The sequence below is a fragment of the Nuphar pumila genome, chromosome 2 (genome assembly GCF_984573655.1).
Source record: "Nuphar pumila chromosome 2, dmNupPumi1.hap1.1, whole genome shotgun sequence".
NCBI classification, from domain to species: Eukaryota; Viridiplantae; Streptophyta; class Magnoliopsida; order Nymphaeales; family Nymphaeaceae; genus Nuphar; species Nuphar pumila.
The window spans coordinates 33867350-33890606 of NC_143250.1; the positions used below are offsets into that span (position 1 = coordinate 33867350).

The following is a 23257-nucleotide window of genomic DNA, read 5'->3' on the forward strand; positions in this document are numbered from 1 at the left end:
TCAACGCACCACAGAGGATTCTCAAAATCCTGAACCCGCCTTGGGGTTCACACACATTGTATGAATTATTATTATTTTTTTTATAGTCTGGGTGATATACGCACCACCCATGAGTGAAGTTTCCTTGGGATCGGCTCGGCCCGAAACCCACGTTCAACAATTTACATTTATGGTGTACTTTTTTGTACCCTAGAACAACAACATATTGGCGGCAAGCATTGTTGTCCCTTCTTATACACTTTACATTTTGACGTATCGGTGCCATTGTGGCCCTCGCCACAGCTATCGTCCAAACCCGGTGTACAACACCTCCACTTGGTTAAAGTGGGTCGATTGGGTTGCGAAAATGATTAACCGCATCCCGTGAGTACAACGACCACCAGGTCATCGGGATCCGTTGCAACGGTGCAACCAAAAACAAAGACCAAGGTCAATAAATCTTTTGCCAAACCCATGCACGGGTGCTGTGGTATTTGGCGAATTCACATGGAGTTCCAAATACAACTCCGACATTCAGCCGGAAGCAACATTAACAGGTTGTTGATCCAGCTATATGCTGGATAGGCCAGCATCACCAACGTGGTGATTCACGGTTTCAATCAGTCAAACATGTTGTGTCGACGTCATATGATCACCCAACAGATGTGGTCCATTTGTAGCCTACGCACCACCGCTCCTCAGCCCCGTGCGTGAATGTATAGCAGGGCCATACATGGTCACAACACAAATCTACGTGTTTTATTTATATATATATATATATATATATATATATATATATATATATATATTATGCAGCCCACACAGGTCTGTTTGTGCACCATGTCGTTGTTGTTTGTTTTTTTTTTTCAGAGATTCTACCAAAGAGCAATGTATACTAAGAACATCATGTTCCATTATTACAAAAATTTTCATGCAAACAGGCCTATAACATACATGTAGAACAAATATATATATATATATATATATATATATATATATATATATATATATATATATATATATATATATATATATATATGTATACGTGAGAGCAAATGCATTCCATAAAAGAAGTGTACACAGTCTGATTAATAACTAATGAATGTTGTATAAATAAAAATCACATAGACCTACAGAATTTCCAAGTAAAAATCTCATTCCTCTTATTCATAATATAATATGTAAGCATTTTATGCAAATTTCTATTAGGGGCAAAAAAAAAAATACATGCAGAATAATAGTACGTGCATGACAGATTTTTGACCATGGGTAAAAAAATGCAGTCATAAACTAATATACTTGAGATGCAACAAAAAAAATAAAACATTGGTTCAATGAAGAAAAACCCACGCATATATTTTTTTCCAGTTTCAAATAATGGTAAAATAAAACGTGGATCCCTATTCATGGACTTAATACAAAAATGTTTGGTTGCCAACACTTTGACCGTGGGTTTTTTTTTCTTTTTATCTTCCAGATTTTAACTACCAACCATCCACATAACAGATTTAACGTTTTAAGAATAAACTCAGGTCTTCACGCATGACCCTTTACATCACAATTTTAACGTTTGTAAAGAAGACTCAGGTCTTCACGCATGACCCCTTTACGTAACAGATTTAAATAAACATTATATAGGCTTATTTAACAGAAAGAGAGAGCATTTAATAACTATCAAGATACATATATAAGGATACCTATTTAGGTATATCTATATACGTCTATGCATGACTGTATATATATATATATATATATTCTTTTTGATCATTGACGGTGGTTGCATTGGCCAACACTCTGCTGGTCGTCCACACCCAAACACTTTCATCAGCCGTTTGGACTGAACTGCACCCTATCCTCGTCACCCAGTTCTTCGCTTAATGATTTTATCGTTTTTTTTAATATATATATATATATAGAACCCGCGTTTAGCCGTGCTTGGTTGGGAACTCATAAACCAACCACGGTGGTTATGGTTTCATACTGGGTTTTGGCGACCACCAACCTCATAATCGCACCACACGACAAGGAATACAACATATAAGCATAACACCCCTTACCTCTTTGGAGTCTCACAACGACGCGACTACAACTTCTTCCTTTCGTTGGAGTAGCACACTACGTTTGCCAATGGAGGTCCAGTCGTGCAGCAATAGAAAACTCCACCACCAACTATGGAGGTCTGATCACCCAAGAGAGAGAGAGAGAGAGAGAGAGAGAGAGAGAGAGAGAGAGAGAGAGAGAGAGAGACGTCAATAGTGGGCTGGCGGTTCTCTCTTGGTGCTCTATTTTAACTCTCTCACTACTTAGGGAGTTTTTGATTTTTAAATGCAAACCCAACCTCAATCCCACGATTTTTGAGGTGGGTACAATGCACTTCCAATTTTGCCCCCTCTTCCCTTCAGCAAAAGCTTCTCTAACTCTCCTTTTTGGTTGCTTTATTGGTACCCCCACCACATTTGGGGGGATTTTCCATGTTTCTTGGAAAAGAGAAGGCAAAAAGGCCAACTCCCACACGTTTATTGTGGGAGGGAATCTAGAAAGTAGGGGTTTAACTCACCCACGATTTTCTCTTTTTATATTTTTTTTTTCAAGTAAAATTTTTAACTTGTGTGTGTAAAAAGAAAAATATGTGCACATGGGGTTTTGAACTTGGGTTTCCAACCTAAGGGGTAATGAGCCCCACCAACTTGTGCTATGTTGTTTTTCATTGCAAAGGGTGTGAATTAAATTGTATATAACCCTTTCAATTTCGTTCTGGATTTCATAAAAAAAATAATGTTTTTCACTTCTACATGGGCGCACCGTGAGTTTTGAACTTGGGTTGTGACTCCAAACAACCATGTGCCATACCACTACACCACACCATCACTTGGTGTTTACTTTTGCAAGAAAATTCTTTTTATGTCATATTTGGATGTTTTACCTTGTTGATGGATTTCTTTCATTTTCAAGTGGGTTTTTCACCCGTTGGTTCTAAACTTGCACTCTCTCACCATAAACGTACTTTGGATCTCACGCTATTATCTCGAAACCATCGAATTTCTCCACTTGGCCTCGTGAACCGGGTCGGATCATCGGATCCTGCTAAAGTTCGGATCCAAGTACCCTTTCTAGTATTCGTTACCGGGTTCGCTCTACTGGCCCGTAAGCCTCAAAATCACATTGAATATTTCATAAACCATATTATTTCACATAAACACACATTTTTATTTCATTGAAAATTCCTTAAAATTCATGGGTTTTACAGAAACAAAGACAGAGAATGGGTTACCTACTCTTAACGTCAAAGCGAGCCTGATTCTTTTGCTAGAAAGTGACTATTAAAACATATATTTTTGATAAAAAATATGATTTTTGGATGCTTAAATATTTATGAAAATTCTAAGCAATTGATTTTTCAAGCCTTAAAAGATTCTTCTTGTGCATCATAATCAGATGACCCAAGATTCTATCTTTATAAAACCAAGCATCTAGATCACATCCTTACTATGAATTTTAAGAAAAAAAAACTATAAAAATCTCATTTCATACTCTAATATTCTAGTGGCCCTATATATACATAGAAAATTATTACACTATACTTGTAAAATGGTGTGTTTTGAGAAATGCCTCATAATTTGTCAAAATCCTCCTTACCTCCAAAAATTCTGATCCTTGACCTTTTAAAATATTTTTACCCATCGCAAAAGCAAACCTAGTGATGTTCATATGATAGATATGTATGTTGTCCGAAGGACGCAACATCACAATAACAAAGAGACTTGCATGAACATTTTGAAGACCTGTTAAAATTTACATAAAATATATGAAAAAATGATTGTACAGTATGACAAAAATGATGTGTTTCCTAAAAAACTCTAAAATTTTTGAAAATATGCCTAATGTTTAAAACTACAAATGTTTATCGTTAAAAGAACTATTTAAACCTTCATACAACGGACCTCCTGAGGTTCATGCGATATATCGGTATGCTTCCCAAGTATTACACCCTCTCACATAAAGTAGATTCACATGATTTTTTTGTGAACCTCATAAAATTTGCATAAATATATTTGTGAACCTTCTATTAAATAGAAAATTCAAAACATTGCAAATATTGTACTAAATTCACATATATAACATGAAATTCATGAAATATAGTGTAAACCTCATGTTAATATATCATAACTTTGCAAATATTGTACTAATTTTGTAGGATATAGTGTGAATTTCTTATAATCCTCAAGAAGTCCACAAATTAGGTAATAAGTCCACAAATCATGTCATTGCGAATATGATTTTGCGGATTTCCTTATGAGCATTAAACACAAAATTCCTTTATATATAAAAATTATTGCACCCCAATGCCATTTTTGCATAAACTAAGGTTTTTTATAGTCCCCAATGTATTTCCTCCCGATGACTATTTTGGTGAATCATCAACGACGATTCATCGACGATACTTCATCGGCAAAAAATTAAGAACTAAGGCATTTTATCGGTAAGCACATCTTTAACGACTGGACCTATTATTTTTTTGAAACAACTATTTGAATCAATTATTTTTTTTAAACATTGGCATGAATTAGTTATGTTGAGAAAGAATTACATGTTTTTTCAGTTATCTTTGCATGTTCAATAGCATACTCTATTTTTTTTCTTTGATTAAATCATTTGTGTGTGAGTGTCTGTGTAACGCCCCAAAATTAGAAACCAAATTTTTCAAAAAAAAAAAATCAATGTACAACAAAAATATAGATTGCATAACGGTTTAGAACTTTGGGCGGGTTACAGGCCTAACACATTACACTTGTCACATTTGGATTGTTTTTATAAAAACTATTTAATGCAAGTAAAGATAACCAAATCATATTGGAAAATGAGTCAAACCATTTATTCAATCATAGTTTGAGAAATTTAAATAACCATGTTAAAAACATTATAAATAAAGTTTTCAATTCTAATTATAGAACCCCAAAATGTGTAGTTGATAGCATCCCGCAGCTTTTCTATGAACGTGATCTTTCATTATGCATCACCTGCGGGTGGTGGAGGGTCAAAAACAAGAGTTCTTGGTAGAAACACCATAAACATCACATTTAAACTTAGGAGTAATATACATGCTCATACACGGGTGTTCCAGAACTACTATAGATCCATACCACCAATAGTATCACTAAAATGAATTACATAAAATTTCAAGTAAACACATACAAAGGCGACTCACAAAACACCAGGTACATGCTTGCAAGTTTATTCGATCATGATCTCAGTCATGATATAGAACAATAACTTAAATGCATGTACGGATAATAATTTTAAAAACATTAACTTGATACATGAGTGGCTTCGTTTAGTTCAATTAACTTTTCTTAATTATATGATGCATGACATGCTTATTTCCAAAACAACTTTAGTTTCTCTTTTATAATTCTTATGGATACAAGGACATGTCTATATCCCATATTCGAAGAGTATATTCACAACATTGTTTTATTAACCTGGCCTTGCTCGAAAAAACCAATGTCGGGGTGTGGGACAAACTTTTAACAAAAGAAATTTCCAACCCATTAATGTGATATATCAAACATCGTTAGTTGGCGATGTACTAACCACCTCATGATCCCAGTGGTAGTCTTCCCTTATCTTCATGGCTGGAGAAGAGCAACATTTCATGCTCATAACAAAATCTCACAGAGCAAAAAGTACCACTTTACGATCTTCTAGTAAGTCATTAAGAAAATTAGTTCTTATTGTGCAAAGTTTAAATTTATTAATTCTTAATCATACATACATTTAACAATTTATCAATCATAGCTTTTAAGAGATCATCAACCAAACCTCATGCATGTATGAATAAACATAGCCATTCGCATAGCTAAAGACCTCCAATTTGGGCTCAAGCATATGTTCAGATTATAGTCTATACTAAGACCGCATACATATACGCTACAACTCGTGCGTAAGTGTCATGCAAACTCTAAAATTCACATCCTACATTTTCATAATATGAAATGATGATTTACACACATATACATAACTTACAATTTAACGTGTGATGCACATGTCATCCAACATGCATATTCATTACACAAATGCATACAGGTATGATAAATCGATTGTATGATTCAATTCATTATTGTATGATAAATCGATGTTGTCACATGCATCTTCTTAGTATCAGCAAGCATTCATTGCATTCAATCATCTATACATCCTTCATGACCATTTAGGCAATGACATTTTTCAAAGGTAGCATGCATAGTAATGTACACACAACTATTGAGTGGTAGAGTGCCATCTTACTATGGTATGCATGTACCAAACTGTTGTATATTCGTTCAACATGCACAACTCATCAAAATATCTAGAATGCAACAAACATTATTATTGAGAAACTCAAAGTAATTAACACTTAATGTATATATATATATATATATATATATATATATAATATTACATATAGCAGCCCTTTTTAGAAAGCAGTAAGAGCAAATTCATGACAGACTTTGTAAAATGTGTCAAAAATCATATCAACAAGTTTTGCAACCCAATTTTCTTTTCTAGGACTTCTATACATGTTAACAATCAGTCCCCAGAAGCCCTGGTCTAACACGCCTACAAAAATATCAAAAGGGCTCATAGACTAGACACTTCTTGGAAAATGCTAAATGCAATCTTTAATGAGCTGCCAAAATTTTTATCGACTTTTGAGAATTTTTAAATTTTTTTGTAGTATCTCAAGCCCTGAGTTCTCTACCAGGTATTTGTCTATGTAAGAACAAACTCCAAAAAAATCGGCAGCTCCATAATCAAAGTTTTGGGTAGGTTTCACAAGGTATTTATAAACATGGGTTTAATGCATGCCTTCACTTCAATAATGAGTTTAATGCAGGTCTTCACTTCAATAAAACAAAGAATCGATGCCAAGCATGATATTATAATTAAAAACACATTATATAACTCTGAAATCAACATGAAACCTATAAAAAATTGAGCAATATATTTCAGATCATAACAGAACAATAATCCAATACCTGATTTTATGCTTACAAACCCCAATATATCATCTCATCAACCCAAAAGCAAGTTCTGAAGTATAAACACAATAAGTAGAACATAAATTACATAAAATTAACATTAAGACTTATCAAATAATTCAAAATTAACCAAGTCGCTAATCAATCACATGGCATAATGCAGATTTGGCTTACCTTAGAGAGGGTAGGTGGTACAAGCCTCGAGTGACATGTGAAAATATTTTTGGGAGCAAAAGATTCTCATGGGTCTCCAGTCACTCGTAGGTTTTAGAGACCAGGGTAATTGACTGCCCCAACTTCTGCAGAAGTTCAGGATACATCTGAATCAATGTTTTAGTTGCCCATGGGGGATTTCTTCCAATTGCAAACCATTCCCCTTGGGATTCATATACTAGTTATTTTGGGTAATTAAAATACACATGACATAATAAACCCCTAGATGGTCTCGGCTATACGATGACTAGTGGCTTGCGAATACCCGCAGGGTTAATAAATATCAAAACAAAAGTTCTAATATTTGAATAACTACTTGCAAATAAAAAAGTCGACAATGTCATTGATATTAAATGCATGAATTGTTATTTGTATTAAATGCATGAGTGGTTATTTGCATGATATTGATTACATTTGTGCTTATTTTTATGATCTGAATCTTAATTGCAAAAGTAGAGATAAATCATAATTCCTAAATATGTTTTGATATTTTAAGTTACCTGAAATCGGTATATATTTACCAAGTTGTTACAAGTCTAAACCCATGTTATGGAGAAATACAGGTCCAAGTACAGGACACCTTACACGATAATAGATATTGGACATGAGTGTAATCATGCAAAAAATTTTCTTTTCCTTTTTCTCTCTTTCCTTTTTTCTTAAGAAATAAGACAGAAGAGAAAAAAAGAAAGAAAAGAAACTCTTTTGCAAGGTCTCACTTGACCTTTATTTGAAAAGGATTTTGAAAATTTACTTGCCTCCACTTTTATAACTGGTCAGAATTTTCAAAATCTGGTCGGGATTTTCAAAATCCAATTTCTTATGACTGGTCGGGATTTTTAAAATCCAGTGTTTTATAACGAAAGGTCGTTGGGACTATTTCAAAGGAGGTCTCTCAGATTTTTAAAAATTTTCAAAATAGTGGTAATTATTTACAAGGTTTTTCAAAATAGGGGCTTAGGCTAATTTCTGGATTTGTTTTCCTTTTTTTTATTTGTTTTTGAAGGAAAAAACCCAAAAATATACGAGGGAAATACAAGGATTTTTGAAAGACAAGATCCAAACAAGGTTTTTATAAGTTTTTATAAAATATTTGTTTTGAAAAATGGGGGTTTTTACAAAAAAAGGTTTTGCGAAAATACATAATTAAATTTTAGAAATTGGGTTTCAGAAACGAGTCTGAATCCGATATTTTGAGAAAATATTGAGTTTGGATCTCAAATTGAGATTGGATCCAGATAAAACCTCTGAGAAAATACAAAGAATTGATTTTTGTTTTTTGAAAAATAGAAGATCCGGACTCAAAATTGGATTTGGATCCGAGATTGGGTCAGATATGGAATTTGAATTTAGATTTCTGATCTTTAACCAGTGAATTCGAGAAATGAAGGGAATTTTATCAGAAGTTGACCCAATTATTTAGAAGATGAGGGTCAGGGGCAAAAAGGATTTTTTTTTTAAATTTTTTAGAAAATTTGGGGTGTTCACAATGAGCGGCAACAGAGAATCAAGATTTTTAAAATCCCGAGAAAACTTTAGGACTTTTTTTATTTTTTAATCCTAAATGTTTAATTATCCAAACTTTTGCAAAGGACTTTGTATATAATACATGTTTGAATTAAATTATGCCTTGATTTATACTGTGGTTCCTAAAATGTAACCCGACTGAGGTTTTAAATCAAAGTTTAAAATTATTTCTGCTATTTATTTAAATTTTTTTATTTTTTACGTATTTTTCAAAGGTTAAAAATCTTGGGGCGTTACAAGTTCAACCTTAGCCCCATTACCATAATTGAATGCTTGCGCACAATCAACCCTAACCTCATTACTTAAAATAAAACAACTATAAATATACAATTTAGTGCCTAATATTAAATAAAACACAAGAAAACAAACATAAATCATCAACAACAACTAAATACAAATACTACATGGCCAAAAAATATATTATACAAAATCCTTAAGAATGCAAGATAACATATGCAGCTCACTTTTCATCTTAAGTTTTGATCAAAAAGATTTTGCAACCTCACTGGAATGTTGCAAGATAAAATGCATAGGAATCTCTGCAATGAGAGGGAGAAAGGATGAGGGTTCTAGCGAGAAATGGTTATAGCAGTTACCACCTTCTCTCTCTCTCTCTCTCTCTCTCTCTCTCTATATATATATATATATATATATATATATATATATATATATATATATATATATATAAAGCATTAGATAATAAGTTCGCCTGTGTAAAATTGATATGTGCTAAATGGGTTTTTTTTTTCCTTCGGATGATTTTTTGGCATTTTCAACCCCATAAATATGTTGGGCATGATTAATTTATGAAGAATCCACACCTTAATCATGTGTTTTTTTATGAAAAATGATATCTAAAGCTTAAAAAATTGACAAAGATTTTGGACTGTTGATGTATTGAACCTTATAAAAATCACCCATGTGTCTAAATCAAACACTTCAAGAGCTGATCCCTATAAAATCAAGTACATAGATCACATATGTACGGTCAAAATCTAAAAATAAAATGAAAAATCCCTGAAAAACTCATTTAGCACACACACACACACACACACACACACACACACACACACATATATATATATATATATATATATATATATATATATATATATATATATATATATATATATATATAGAGAGAGAGAGAGAGAGAGAGAGAGAGAGATTGGTAGCTGCTCACACATTAGGTGCGAAATGAACGTGCTAAATGGGTTTTTCATCCTTTTCCCTTTTATTTTTAAATTCTTACCGTACAGATGTGATCTATGTACTTGATTTTATTGGGATCAGCTCTTGAAGTGTTCGATCCCAACACATGGGTAGGTTTTTATAAGGTTCAAAAAATCAATGGTCCAAAATCTTTGTAAATTTTTAGTTTCCAAATATCAAAATTTTCATAGAAAACACATGATCCAGGTGTGGATTTTTTGTAAATTGACCATACTCGACACATTTATGGGTCAAAACTGCAAAAAAAACACAAGGGTAGAAAAACCCATTTAGCACATATCATTTTGCACCTAACATATGAGCAACTACCAATCTCTCTCTCTCTCTCTCTCTCTCTCTCTCTCTATATATATATATATATATATATATATATATAGGAAAAGCGGTAGGTGTTTGAACATTAGGTATTGGACACATACTTGAACATGTTGGCCGTCTTTCGTGCGCTTGATGGATGACCAATGTAAAAAAAAAATAACATAGAAAATGAGTTTTTTTGATCAAATGGGCAATAACAACAAAGAAATCACCACTATTGACCTTAAGCAGTGATTTTTATTGCTGCTATTGACCTTTAGCGGTGATTTTTGTTGCCGATATTGACCTTTAGTGGCAATTTTTCTCATTGATATTGACCTTTAGCGGTGATTTTTGTCACCGATATTGACCTTTAGCACTGACTTTTGTCATCAATATTGCTCATTTGGCAAAAAAACTCATTTTTTATGTTGGTGGTCCATCAAGGGCGCAATGGACGGCCAACATGTTCAAGTGTGTGTCAAGTATTTAATGTTCAAGTACTTGAGCACTACTATATATATAGGAAAATGAAAACCTACCCAATAAAAAACCTCACAAACCTACCAAATAAGAAACATTTATCAGATTTTCAGTATTTTTTTGAAATTTTGACATTACATATGTGTTCAGCATGATTGATTTAGTAGAATTTGACACTTGAGTCATGCATTTTGGATGAAAAAATAGTATTTAGAGCTTAAAAATTTTATGAAATTGTAGGCCGTTGATTTTTTAATCCTCTTATAAAAACATATCCATGCATCGGAATCAAATGCTCCAAGAACTAATTCCTATAAAAACAAACACATAGATCACATATGTAAGGTCAGAATTAAAAAAAAAACACCAAAAATCTGATAAATGTTTTTTATTGGGTAGGTTTTAGAGGTCTTTTGTTGAGTAGGTTTTTATTCCCCTATATATATATATATATATATATATATATAGTAACTAGAAATCAAAGACTTGTAATTTTCATAAATATTCAAGCATCCAAAAATCATAGTTTTCATGAAAAAAAAACACAATACAACAGTTGATTCCTAACAAATTCACTATGCCCAATGCATTGAATTTGCAAAAAAGAGCGTTGGAAATGCACAATTCCCGTTCACACACACACACACACACACACACACACACACACACATATATATATATATATATATATATATATATATATATATATATATATATATATATATATATATACATGCAAGCTCTGCGAGGGGCACCTACCAAAGGTCTTTCGGCCGTTTATTACTAATTTTAAGAATGTTCTAAAAAGAGTGCCAAGACAGCTAGCTTTCCGCATGATTGAAAGGGCGCTGGAGTTGGTTTGAATGGTAGTCTGACTAGTTACTCAAACTCCAACCACCATGTTTGGCATTTTAATAATGTCATTTGAACTTATCCTCTCAACACTTTCCCAGTGATTTGAGTGCCAAAAGCTGGTTATGACCAACCAGCTACATGAGTCTTTCTTTCTTGCAAATTGTGTTGGGAATCAGGACCCAAAATTCTTCAAAAAGTTGGGAATCAAAAATTTTAAACTTGGAAAGGATTTTGATAAATTATGAGATATTTTTTAAAATCATGATATTTTATAAGAACACTACGGTCATTTTATATATATATATATATACAAACTGAACATATTAGGCCCACTTTTCTCCTACCCAGTTAAGTTCTACACGAAGCAGGTTATATGTTCCTCCTGAAGACGCACAATTTGCTATAGTGCATGTTTGGGAGTCCGAATGAGCACTACGTATATAAGCTCATGGGGCTCGTATTCTCGTGTGTGGCGGCATCACTTAGCATTGGAGTATGGTACAGTTGCAAAGACTTAAGTACCCTTTCTCGCCATTCCCGCCAAGAAACAATGGTTCAAGAAAAGGACAAAAATGTCCTCCATCTAGAAAAGTGAAATGGTGGTTCGAGATCCTCCATCTAGAAAAGTGAAATGCCGTTTCGAGAATGGTGTTAACTCTTCAAAGTCCAAACGTTCTATTTTTTCCCTAAGCAGTAAAGTTTTGTACCATCTGCTATAACAGGAGCTCCCTTTGATGACACACCCTTTGTCGTCGTCTGCTGCCACCAGACCCTCCTTTGTCGTCGTCTGCTTTCATCAGAGCACCATTTGTCGTTATTTGCTACCTTCGAAGCAACCTTTGCCTTTGTCTGCTGTCGTCAGAGCAGCCTTTGCCGTCATCTGTTGTTGTCGGAGCATCCTTGAGACATCGATTTCACAGTGGTAGCATTGTTGCCACCAACGACTGCGTCTACCTTCTGGGTGTTCCTCCTCCACTATCGGATTACCAAAACTCGTATTGTTTGAATGAGTTTCGTAAGGTTTCGTTATGCAAATAAATCGATTTGTAAATCTGAATGCTAAATCTTATAACTGGTTTTACTATTCATGCTAAATAACACTTATTTTCATACTGAAACAAATTGATTTGTACCTATCCACCTTCTGGATCATCCAATTCCAACAAGCATGTAGGTTTTTATAAGGTTTAAATATCAACTGTCTAAGATTTTATAAATATTTAAGGCTAAAAATATCATATTTTTTTATGAAAAACATGATCAAAGTATTGTTTCCTAACAAATCGACCATGCCGAATACATCTGCAGGGCCAGATTATCGACCATGCTGAATACATATGCAGGGCCAAATTTGTGAAAAATAACTGAAAAATACTCGTTCACTCGTGGTAGGGTGGCAGTAGGCTATAAAAGTGGTAAGCAGGTACCACATCTATAACCAATGATGATCGGGCAACTCTTCTTATTTGGTGTTCGAGCTTCGAGCTGTTCATCAATGGGACCTTATATATTTGTTCTTTATAATGTATTTAATAAAAAATATGCTTTACATGAAGATTTTACAACATCTAGACATGTTTTTCAAAACGTGAAAAATGAATAGCTCAAAATTTACAATGCAAAGTATTGTCAGCCATTGATTTTTAATGCTTTAAAAATGCATTTAAATATCAAAATTTTATAATCTAAAATATGTTGCTAACTAAATAAATGATAAAAATGCAATATGTAGAGCCCAACCGATAAAAAAACTCAATCATTAGAGAAAGAAGGCCGCTTGATTATCATTATTGGTTAAAGATGTTGCACCTTTGGTTGCATGGTCCTCCTTCCCATATATATGATGATCGGTCCTAACTTTGTTTGAGTCCTTTGGGATTTTCCTTTGCCTAAGCTCCATGGCTTAACCGGCAGGCAAAAGAAACAAACACCAAAGTGCCTGGATTATGACACTTTGACATTAGCTAAATTCACCACCCATGGGTCAGCCAAGGTCCTATCACTAAGAATCACCCATTCTATACAACAGCATGATTCCTAAACCACTTGGCTAGTCCACTATCATGCACCACATAGTCAAAACAACCCAAACAAGTCAATCACAACAATCATGTATCTTATGTTTTCGCATGAAAAAAATAAAAGCACAAAGGAGTGTTTATTACAAGATTAAACAATGCACTATCAATGTTAACATAAGTACAAAAACATGAGGAAAAAAATAATAAAAAGAAAATTTTCATGTGCATGTAATCTTCTGGACTTAAAACTTGCTCTTGTTGTTGGAATCAACCTAAGATGGCTTTTTGTGTTGCACAAAATGATTTACAGCATGATTTCCTAAACCCAATTACTTGTTTGCAGTATTCATCCCATTCCCTATGTGTATTTGGTTTTCATCCTCTAAAAACCACAATGCTTCTCACAAGTCGTGTTCTGCAAATAATGAATAACAATACCATTGTTAATAAAAAATACAAAGGAAGAGAATATAAAATATGCCCCTCCCTTGCCAACCAGAGTAAAGACTCAGTTGGGTGTGGCCGCAAGGCACTTTTCAAAACTATATGCAAAGTGCAATTTAAAAAACAAAAAAATGCAAAATTAAAAAATTATAGAAAATGCCAAAAGAGAAAACAATTGTCATAGAGAACCAAAAGAAGTGAAGAACACAAGCATATAGAATAGTACAAAAGAAAAAAGTAATCCTCTTCGAATTGAGAGCTAATCCTCTCTAGCCAAGCAAGATCCATAAATTCCCCCCTGAACCCGACGAACTAGTAACCAATGGCACTAAAAGAAAAGAAAAGAAAGATGTTAGAGAACCAAAGTTCAGATCTCTCATCAAGCATCAGTTCAGATCAGTCCAAATCTACACGTGAAATCCAATCCAAAGGCCCAAAAATGTGTAGAGGGGTAACTTAAATGAATATATATTGTTATCTACAAGTGAGATCCATTCCAAAGACCAAAAAATGTGTAGAGGGGTAACTTAAATTAATATATATTGTCTCCGCTCCTCTCTATCATGAATGAGAGAGAGTTTAGAGAGTTGAGACACTTCCCGTGGACATAGATTCTTCCAGGAATTGAACCACGTATATGGATTTGTATTTTGTGTGATTGTGAGTGTGTGCATCATCCTTTTAGTCTCTTTTATGGTACCAGAGTCACTTCCATGGAGTAGTCATCATCTACAAGTTCTTCTATCGTGACCCCTGCCAGTGATCAAACTGCTGCATCTGGTATATGTCGTCTTTTGCCCCTATGAACAATGTGCATCACTTTCTCTCAGTAAAGCTTAAATCAGAAAATTATCCTTTTTGGGAGTCTTAATTCACTCTCATGATCTCATGGGTTTTGTGGGATGGCTCCAAACCTGCTCCTCCCAAGCAATTGGATGATACTTCGAGTATTATTCTCGAGTATCTCAAGTGGTTGAAATAGGACCAGCTTTTGTTAAGCTGGTTAATTTCCTCTTTGATCGATCCTATTCATGCTCAAGTCGTGGGATTGAATTCGTTATATCAAGTGTAGAACTCCTTAAAACGTGCCTATGCAGCCCATTCAAGGTCACAGATTATGCAGTTAACATCCCAACTATAAGACCTTAAGAAAGGCACATTGTCAGTTGATTCATATATTCAAAAAGCGAGTCATTGGTCCATCAATTGGCAGTTGCTTCCAAGCCTGTCGATGAAGATGATCTGATAATACAAGTTTTGAAAGGTTTGCCAAATGAATACCATGCTTTTAAGACCACGATTGAGATCCGGTCTATGCCTATCCCGCTAGACGAGTTATATGGCTTATTGCTCACTCATTAAGCTCATCTCTCAAGCATGAATGAGAACTCGTCTGATGTTGCACCATATGCAAACATCTCTGCCCGACAACAGTTCCGAAGTAATGACTTTAGAGGAAGAGGTTATCAAAATCGGAATAGAGGCAGAGGGGGTCGCAACTCGTCACCTCCAAATTCTGGTCCTCGTGGAGGAGGTAGGCCTGCTGGACGTGTGGTCTGTCAGCTATGCAAGAAACCCGAGCATAGTGTTCACCAGTGTTATAATCTCTCTAAGTATGTGCAAGCGTCTTCTGGGCCTGGTTCAGACCAAGCATATATTTTGTCTCCCCTCAATTTGAAAAACAGTAGCATGCAGGTGATCTCGAGTGGTATCCCGATACTGGTGGCACTCATCACGTCACCGGTAACCTAAACAACTTGGCCGTCCATTCAGAACATCATTCCCACCAAAGAAATGATTGAATTAGAAAATTGATTATTCAACACCTGGAGTGCAAATCCAAACATAGTGAATCGTGTAGAAATCAAAACTTTGTTTAAAGCAGAACATTGAGGGCATGTTTGATGCACTCTTCTCAGCAGGATTCGGATGGAAATCCTGCTGAAAACAGCAAAAGCAGACAAACGTTGGACGCAGTGGACGGCGTTCTGTGCGTCTGCCGCGTCCATAATGGTTTGTAATTTTTGATCCACCTCTCCCCCTGTTACAAAAAGAACAGGAACAGGGACAAAAGGGCCGTCGATGAGTCTCTCTCTCTCTCTGCAAGGGTTACGCTGGAGCGATGGGTGGTGGCACCACCGCCTTTGGCGCCAAGAGGGGGCATCCCTTCGGCAGCAAAACGGTGGCTCCTCCTCCTCGTCTGCCGCTGGCAACGGTGACTCTGCCGCCCCGTCGACCTTTCATATGACCTACCATGCGTTGTTGACGGATGTTGACGAAAGCATAGAACTGAGAAGAAGCAGGCAGTTATCCATCTCTTTCTAGATTTTATTGTTGTTTATGTGAAAAGGAGAATCTCTCTCTAGATTTTGTTGTTATTTCTGGGAAAAGGAGAAAGGGAAGAAGAAAATGGAGTGTTTGTAACCATGAAAGAGGAAGATGGAAGGTCTCTTTAGAATGAGTTTCTTGCCATTTTGGATTTTGCTTCTTCTGCCTGTCATTCGCGCCACCACTGATCAAGCCGACGGTAATTTCTTCCTGGCTCTTGCATTTTGTAAAATAACGAGCAGAAGAGGAAAAAACCCATTTTTGTTTATGCATTTTTTTTGTATTTCTCGGATCAAAATCTGGTTTTTCTCTTTGGTTGCAATGGAAGAAATGGATATCCTTCCTGCATTTCCTGACTAGTGTTTTATTTATGTGTTAAAGAAATGAAAAGGAGAAAATGGTTTTATCTGTTCTACTTAGTTGCAGTCTGTTCATGTCTTTTTGCCACTTCTTTTTGCCATTTGATGGTTTGCTTATGGCTGTTGTTGGGGTTGCATTTTCAACAATAATAATCAAAAAGACATCACCACCATCAATGGTAGATGAAGATGGTCTCTAGGAGAAGTTATAAAAGTATAATTTTGGTTTTGGTATCTGAGTTTTTGTACCTATCAATTTATGATTAACCATGATAGAAAAATTCATGTTTGATTTTGGAAAAATTAGTTCTTTAACTGTAGGATTCTGAAAAAGGGCATAAAAAGGTTCATTAAAATATCCCATTTCGGTTGATACCTTACTATTTATTGATCTTCATTTGGTTAGCATAGTGTTAAGAACAGTGCTTGACTATAAAACATGCAGTAATCTCCCAAATGTTAAAATTTCAAGTACTATTTATCTGCAGTGTCGCTTGTTTGATGTGCATAAATAATATTAGTTGTGGAATGTGTAAGTCTTGACTATAAAACAAGAATGCAGTTGAATTTCTTTTCATCAGAAGAATGATTCTATCCATTGCAGCTTTGACCACTTTTTTGGTTTAATCTATAGTACCCACCATCATCCCTTTTTTGTTTAGTTCAAGCCCTCAAAGTTATATACAACTCACTGAACCAACCACCTCAGTTAACTGGTTGGAAAGCGAGCGGAGGTGATCCATGCAGGGAATCATGGATGGGAGTCTCCTGTGTGGGGTCGTCAGTTGTATCCATGTACGCACAATTTTCCTGTCAATGAGTCTTTTAAACGTGCTTTGATGCTTTTTCAACAGATTTTTATTGTTTTTGTATTCGGTTACGATCCAAAACCAAGTAATTCGACCCATTATTCATGACTGTCCAAGTTGTTTGCACATCGTCATCAAACAATGGACATTTGGAACATAGCATTTGAGTACGATCCAAACAAACGTTGGACTTGGAACAGTTGTTATGGAACGAAATGAACAAATGTTCTGTTCTGTTCTTTTTGTTCATTTCGTCCAACCATGGACAAGCCATCAAACATACCCTGAATAGTCACCAGGTATCTGTGATTAATAAGGCATGTGTCAGAAAATAAATAAACAAATTTATGTAATGTTGGAAACTTGGAATGGTTCCGATACAGAAGAACACATGCAGAGATGGATCTACTACAACATAAATATTGAAAACCCTAATGCAACAAATAAAAAACCAATCAAATGCATTCTTTCTCATTCAATCACTACACAGCTCCACTACTTACAATAGGGCTTAGAGAATGGGGAACTCAGATGCCCAAAATCAGGAAGATTATAGCCAAGTAGTTTCCATAGCCATAGGCAAGTTGCTAATGAATAAACTATTCAAACACTCAAATTAGTGAATACAGAGTTCAATGAAATGCAACTGATCACACAAACTAAAACAACAAACGTTTGTACAATCTCAGAAGTCAATTAACATAAACGGACATATGGTCAGTTATACACTGACCTCAAACTCAATCTTCACACCATTGGAGATCATTATGGTACATATATTTGTGATCTTTATCTAGACCATGACACAGCATCTATTTCGTCCCTAGCTGACTTGTACAACTCAAGCCTCTTGGCACACTGTTGTCTACGTTCCATGAGTGCAGGGTCTTCATCCAACAATGCCGCAAGTTGTTTCCCCTGCACAAAAAGGTGTCAATTTCATTCAAATATATGTCAGACACATGAGAATGAGGGTGCAATATGAACCTCCACCCAACTCCCAACACATGAAAACCAAGAGAAAAGGGAAAACAGAAGCACCTCCTTCTTCCCAACTTGTGAGTAGAAGTGATCAAGCAATGATCGCTTGGCCTCTCGGACTTGACAATGGACAACAGCCTTCGGAATGGAGTGCTTCAATGTCTCACATATCATCCCCACATAAGCAGACACATTGGAACCAATTCTTCGCAAATGCCCCTCAGCATATCGATCCATAGTGGGGGCAGAAGGATTTCCGCCCTTTTCAATCTCCTGTGGGAGTTTCCGGAAAAAGTCAACTGTGAGATATGATGACTCCATTTCTACTAACCGTAATGTTGTCTTCCGACCATCTTCACGAAATTTTTCCAAAGCCTCATAAGCAGCTGCTGCTATCTCAGCTTGCAAGGTCAGGAACCGCCTCAACTCCTGTCAATAATTAAAGAAGGAAAACAAAAGGGTCACATTGCAATAGATTAAAAAACATGCAGCACATCCCATCCCATGGCTGCACAAGACATGGCTGTGGTGTACCTGAGTTTCACTTATTGACTTTCTAACAAGTTCCTTCAGGACGAGATGCACCTGGCAGTAGTTAGAAACATTAGTACCATTCAAAACTGATCCAGGATCAGTTATAATTGCAAGTGTACAATTATCCACTGGAAGATATGAAACAACATAATCTAAGGCAAGGAAATAATTACTGCATCAACTGATGCTTCAGCTGGTCCCTTGAAATAGTTAATAGCCCCATCTATCAGACGCCTATATCCCTGCTCAGGAGCAATCAAATGAGGTTGATAACCATCAGCCTCAGACACCACTTTCCGCACATTTTGCAAAGACAGATGCCGATCAAATGGCAGTTTTCTTAAAGCCGCAGGAAGTTGGTTGTCAAAAACTCCATATATCCGATCGCCGCCAGGTCGTCTAAGAAGTTGGAGAACAGAAAATAAAAATAAAAAATCAGAAAAAAAAGAGATGCTATTAAAACCATGTTTTCTCTAGTGTCATCAGAACAAGAGCCACTTCACATGTAGGAAATGGGCTTGGGAAGAAAAGATTAAAAAGTGCAGTAATAGAGAAGAAAAAATGGCACCAACAGTCAAGAATTAATTTAATGAAATGGGGCAAGCAAACAAAACACAAATGGCATAAAGAAGTATCAGTAGGCATTTCATGTACATGTCTATAACTGTTAATCATATTGCATACTAGTATTAAGATAAGTATTACAAACTCTAAAGGAAGCATATATGCACGAGAGAGAGAGAGAGCAGCCCATTCTAACACATGCACATGCAAAGATTAAAGGTTATCTCCCTTATTCTGGCTATATATGATTATCAAAGAGAAATGAACAAAAGAAAAGTTGATGCCCCACCCGCCGTCAAGATGCTCCTTAAAAATACGATCAAACGCACGACAAAGCTCCAAAATTGTGTACAATTGGGCCTGAAGAAAACACAAATAAAGTTTCAAATTACAGAAATGATGTCAAGCTCCAATTTGTTGAAATGGAGTGAATAACAATAAAAGCAACAATAACTAGACAGAAATAGCAATACCCCAGCATCAACAGCAATAGGTCTACCAAGATGGTCCATCTCTGCCTCCAACTCATCAATGTTTTTGTTTATCAGCGATGATATACTTGGTATCTGTGACCTAATTACAGACTCCAAATGCTGCAGATGAATAAAATTATCAAAAAACTGTCACAGGACACATAACTATAGTTTTACATATGCAACAAGATGCATTACCCTTGAGAGAAGTTTTGCAAGATATTCAGAGCCCATTTTACTTGCTAGGTGCCCGTAGTCAGGGCTTGTTGCAAAATATTCCCTCTCCTTGCGTCGTGCAGCAATCATGTCAACATTCTTGTTGATATCTGCTTGTGAACGGTTCACTATCCCAACCCAAGGTTGTTGTAATCTGTAAGCTCTTCCTTCAAGAACCTGAAAAGCGGAATAGGAATTCAAGAAAATCCAAACAAAAAAAAACTATTTTTTGGGGGCAAATGCAGATTTTTTTATAAAACAAACAGTCAAAGGATATCGATAAGAAACCATAAACAGATATCAAATTGTCATACATCTAATGCACTAGTTCCCTTGTCCATTAGATCAAGCTTGGTCAAAACTCCAAATGTCCTTTCACCTAAACATCACCAAGTTAAACAAATTCCATCACACTGATTAGTAAAACTAGATATGCAACAAAGTAAACTACAAGAAATCAAGAACGTGCATAGGCTCAACAAAATGGATTTTGACCAACACCACCAATCACCTGTTGGATCAACTTCTCTTGCAATTTTAATAGCATCAGATGTTGCTATGTCCTGATTTGCTGGTGATATTGCCAATATGATGCAATTTGGCTACATAAACAAGTACCATCATTGCACACAACAACATGAACAACCAATAACAAATTGACCAAAAAAGGTGACATCATATATATTCTATTTCTAGCAACAGGATGACAGGCAGCAATTACATGCATGTGTGTATACTTGTGTGTTCATCTGTACTATTGTGGACTAGACAAACAGACAGGTAACCAAGAATAAAAATATTAGTGATGAGCAACAGATCAAAATCAGTAGTGTTATATTTTGTATGCACAGTGCAACTAGAAAACCAAAGGGAATACTACAGAAAAGGATTATCAACAAAACTTACCTCTATCTGAAAAAGGATGTGACAAACATCACATTCACTGTATTTGAACTACTCATTCAACAAAGTTATAATGAGGAATGGGTTAAAGGAAGCTGTCACATGCAAAACCTCTACTAACAGTAAAGATATGTTACCCAGGGGAAAAAAGAGAAAAGAACCCTGCTCCTGCTTGTAAAATACTATTTTGTACGCCATTCCTAAACTGGCAATCAATTTTCCATCTCTATTAACATTTATTATAATTTATAACCATCCATAATAAAATAATACCATGTATTTTTTTTTTTTTTTTAAAAGTCAAATTTTGGAGCAAATAGGTCAGTGAGGTGTTTCCTGTGTTATATCAAATTCAGATTTTTTTTTGCAGCCTCTTTTTTTCCCAAAGCTATTATGCAAAATAAAGTGTCCAAAAAGATCGTAGTCTATGCAAAATAGTGTCCAAAAGGTTGTAGTCTATGGTGAGGACTTTTGAAAAAGAAATGGTGCATCAAAGCATAACCTTGACTCATGCACCTGACTTAAGCCTCAGGCAGGCCATGGAAGGTGATAAGGACATATTCAACACAACTTTGGCAACAGGCATTAGCTAACATTATACAGTGAAATATTGCCAAAATTAACTACCTAAAATTTCAACAAAGCCAAACCAAGTCCACTCAGGTTCACCAAAGCTTCAAACATGAACACAATACTTAGAACAACTACATTAAATGTCATACATTGCAAGGAAGAATGATAAACATGTGGCATGAAATCACCTTTTCAACATATGACCGCACCATATTTTCAATTTCTGAAACAACGCTTTCAGGCTGTCCCTCTGCAGAAAACAAACTCCATAATTAAACTCAAGGTACAAATGATAGATTCATCTGGTTCACAAATTATATTAGAGAACATTTAGCCACAACATTAAAGAACATTACCTACAGCAACCTTTGTCAGACCAGGCAGATCAATCAATGTTAAGTTGACAACTGCCAAATAAGTGAATCAAAGTAAAGCATATTAGTGATTTATACAATAAAAGAAAAGCAAGTCTAAACTGATGCAATCAAAGGAGTACGAATCATGTGACAATACCACATAAATCTGAAGTATTAAAGCTGGGCCAATTTTGGTCGCAAGAGCTTAAAGTGAAAAAGAAAAACACCACATAATAGTGATATGTAACCAGAAAAGAAAAATCAATCTAACTGTCAAAGGGATGGTTAACTGAATCAGAAACGTTGAAAGAATGGGTGACAAGAGGCATGGCAGGGTAAGAACACCAGAAGGTTCCATAAAAAGAGTCTAAGGGTCAAGGCATCTGAGCTCATCCAATTTTAATATGGGGACCTCAGGGACATCGAGCACAGTTTCAGGGCCATCCTTGATCATAAGTCAATAGAAAATAACCAACTTTGCTTAAAGGAATCATCTCCTTCATGTATGCCTCCTCCGGAAGCGAGGGATAAGGTTTGTTAAAGACCTGGGTGCTCACTCACAGACATCTACTCCTCTCTTCATCTGCAATACTTCCCCCTACCCTTCTACATTGCCTACATATCAGGTCCACATCAACACGGGATGTGGAACCAATAATCAGGAGGTTCCATACTTGTCCTACAGTAGCAGAAAGCCACCTGAAATTGATCTAAGGCTGCAAGAATACTTCCATCAAACCACCTCCTATCAAGAACAAAAAGAAGGATAGTGGGTGACAGTTTATACAAACCATGAACATGCTCCTGGTCCTAGAGGTTATTGGTTGTGCCAATCTTGTGGCTCACTCAACAAGGTCAATAACAGAATTCATGGTCATTGTGGTTCCAATCAAGACAATAATAAACCCAAAAGTAATATCAACAGGTGGGAATTGGAGGTTTCCAGAATGATCCTGTGGAGAACAAATTGTAAACGGTAAAACCAAGGATAAATAGACATTGAAAGAGAATGCCAGAATCTAGGGCACAAGTCCCTAAAGCCTTCTAGAGAGTAGCATGGGCCTTGCTCCTACAAAAAGCTCCACTGCAG

General features: G+C 35.6%; 1 protein-coding gene across 1 annotated transcript in view; it reads right to left on the bottom strand.

The window, feature by feature from the left end:
* Positions 1 to 18203: 18203 nt before the first annotated feature.
* Positions 18204 to 23257, bottom strand: part of LOC149845214 (phragmoplastin DRP1E-like) — a 32351-nt gene continuing 27297 nt past the window's right edge. Inside the window, exons 5-15 of the mRNA XM_089995613.1 lie at positions 22168 to 22218; positions 22000 to 22061; positions 20847 to 20937; positions 20650 to 20714; positions 20318 to 20512; positions 20120 to 20239; positions 19936 to 20006; positions 19256 to 19481; positions 19083 to 19133; positions 18609 to 18977; positions 18204 to 18485 (exon numbers count right to left, since the gene is read on the bottom strand). Coding sequence (XP_089851739.1) covers positions 18357 to 18485; positions 18609 to 18977; positions 19083 to 19133; positions 19256 to 19481; positions 19936 to 20006; positions 20120 to 20239; positions 20318 to 20512; positions 20650 to 20714; positions 20847 to 20937; positions 22000 to 22061; positions 22168 to 22218 — 1430 coding nt within the window. The 3' untranslated portion in view covers positions 18204 to 18356. The remainder of the gene's footprint in view (positions 18486 to 18608; positions 18978 to 19082; positions 19134 to 19255; positions 19482 to 19935; positions 20007 to 20119; positions 20240 to 20317; positions 20513 to 20649; positions 20715 to 20846; positions 20938 to 21999; positions 22062 to 22167; positions 22219 to 23257) is intronic.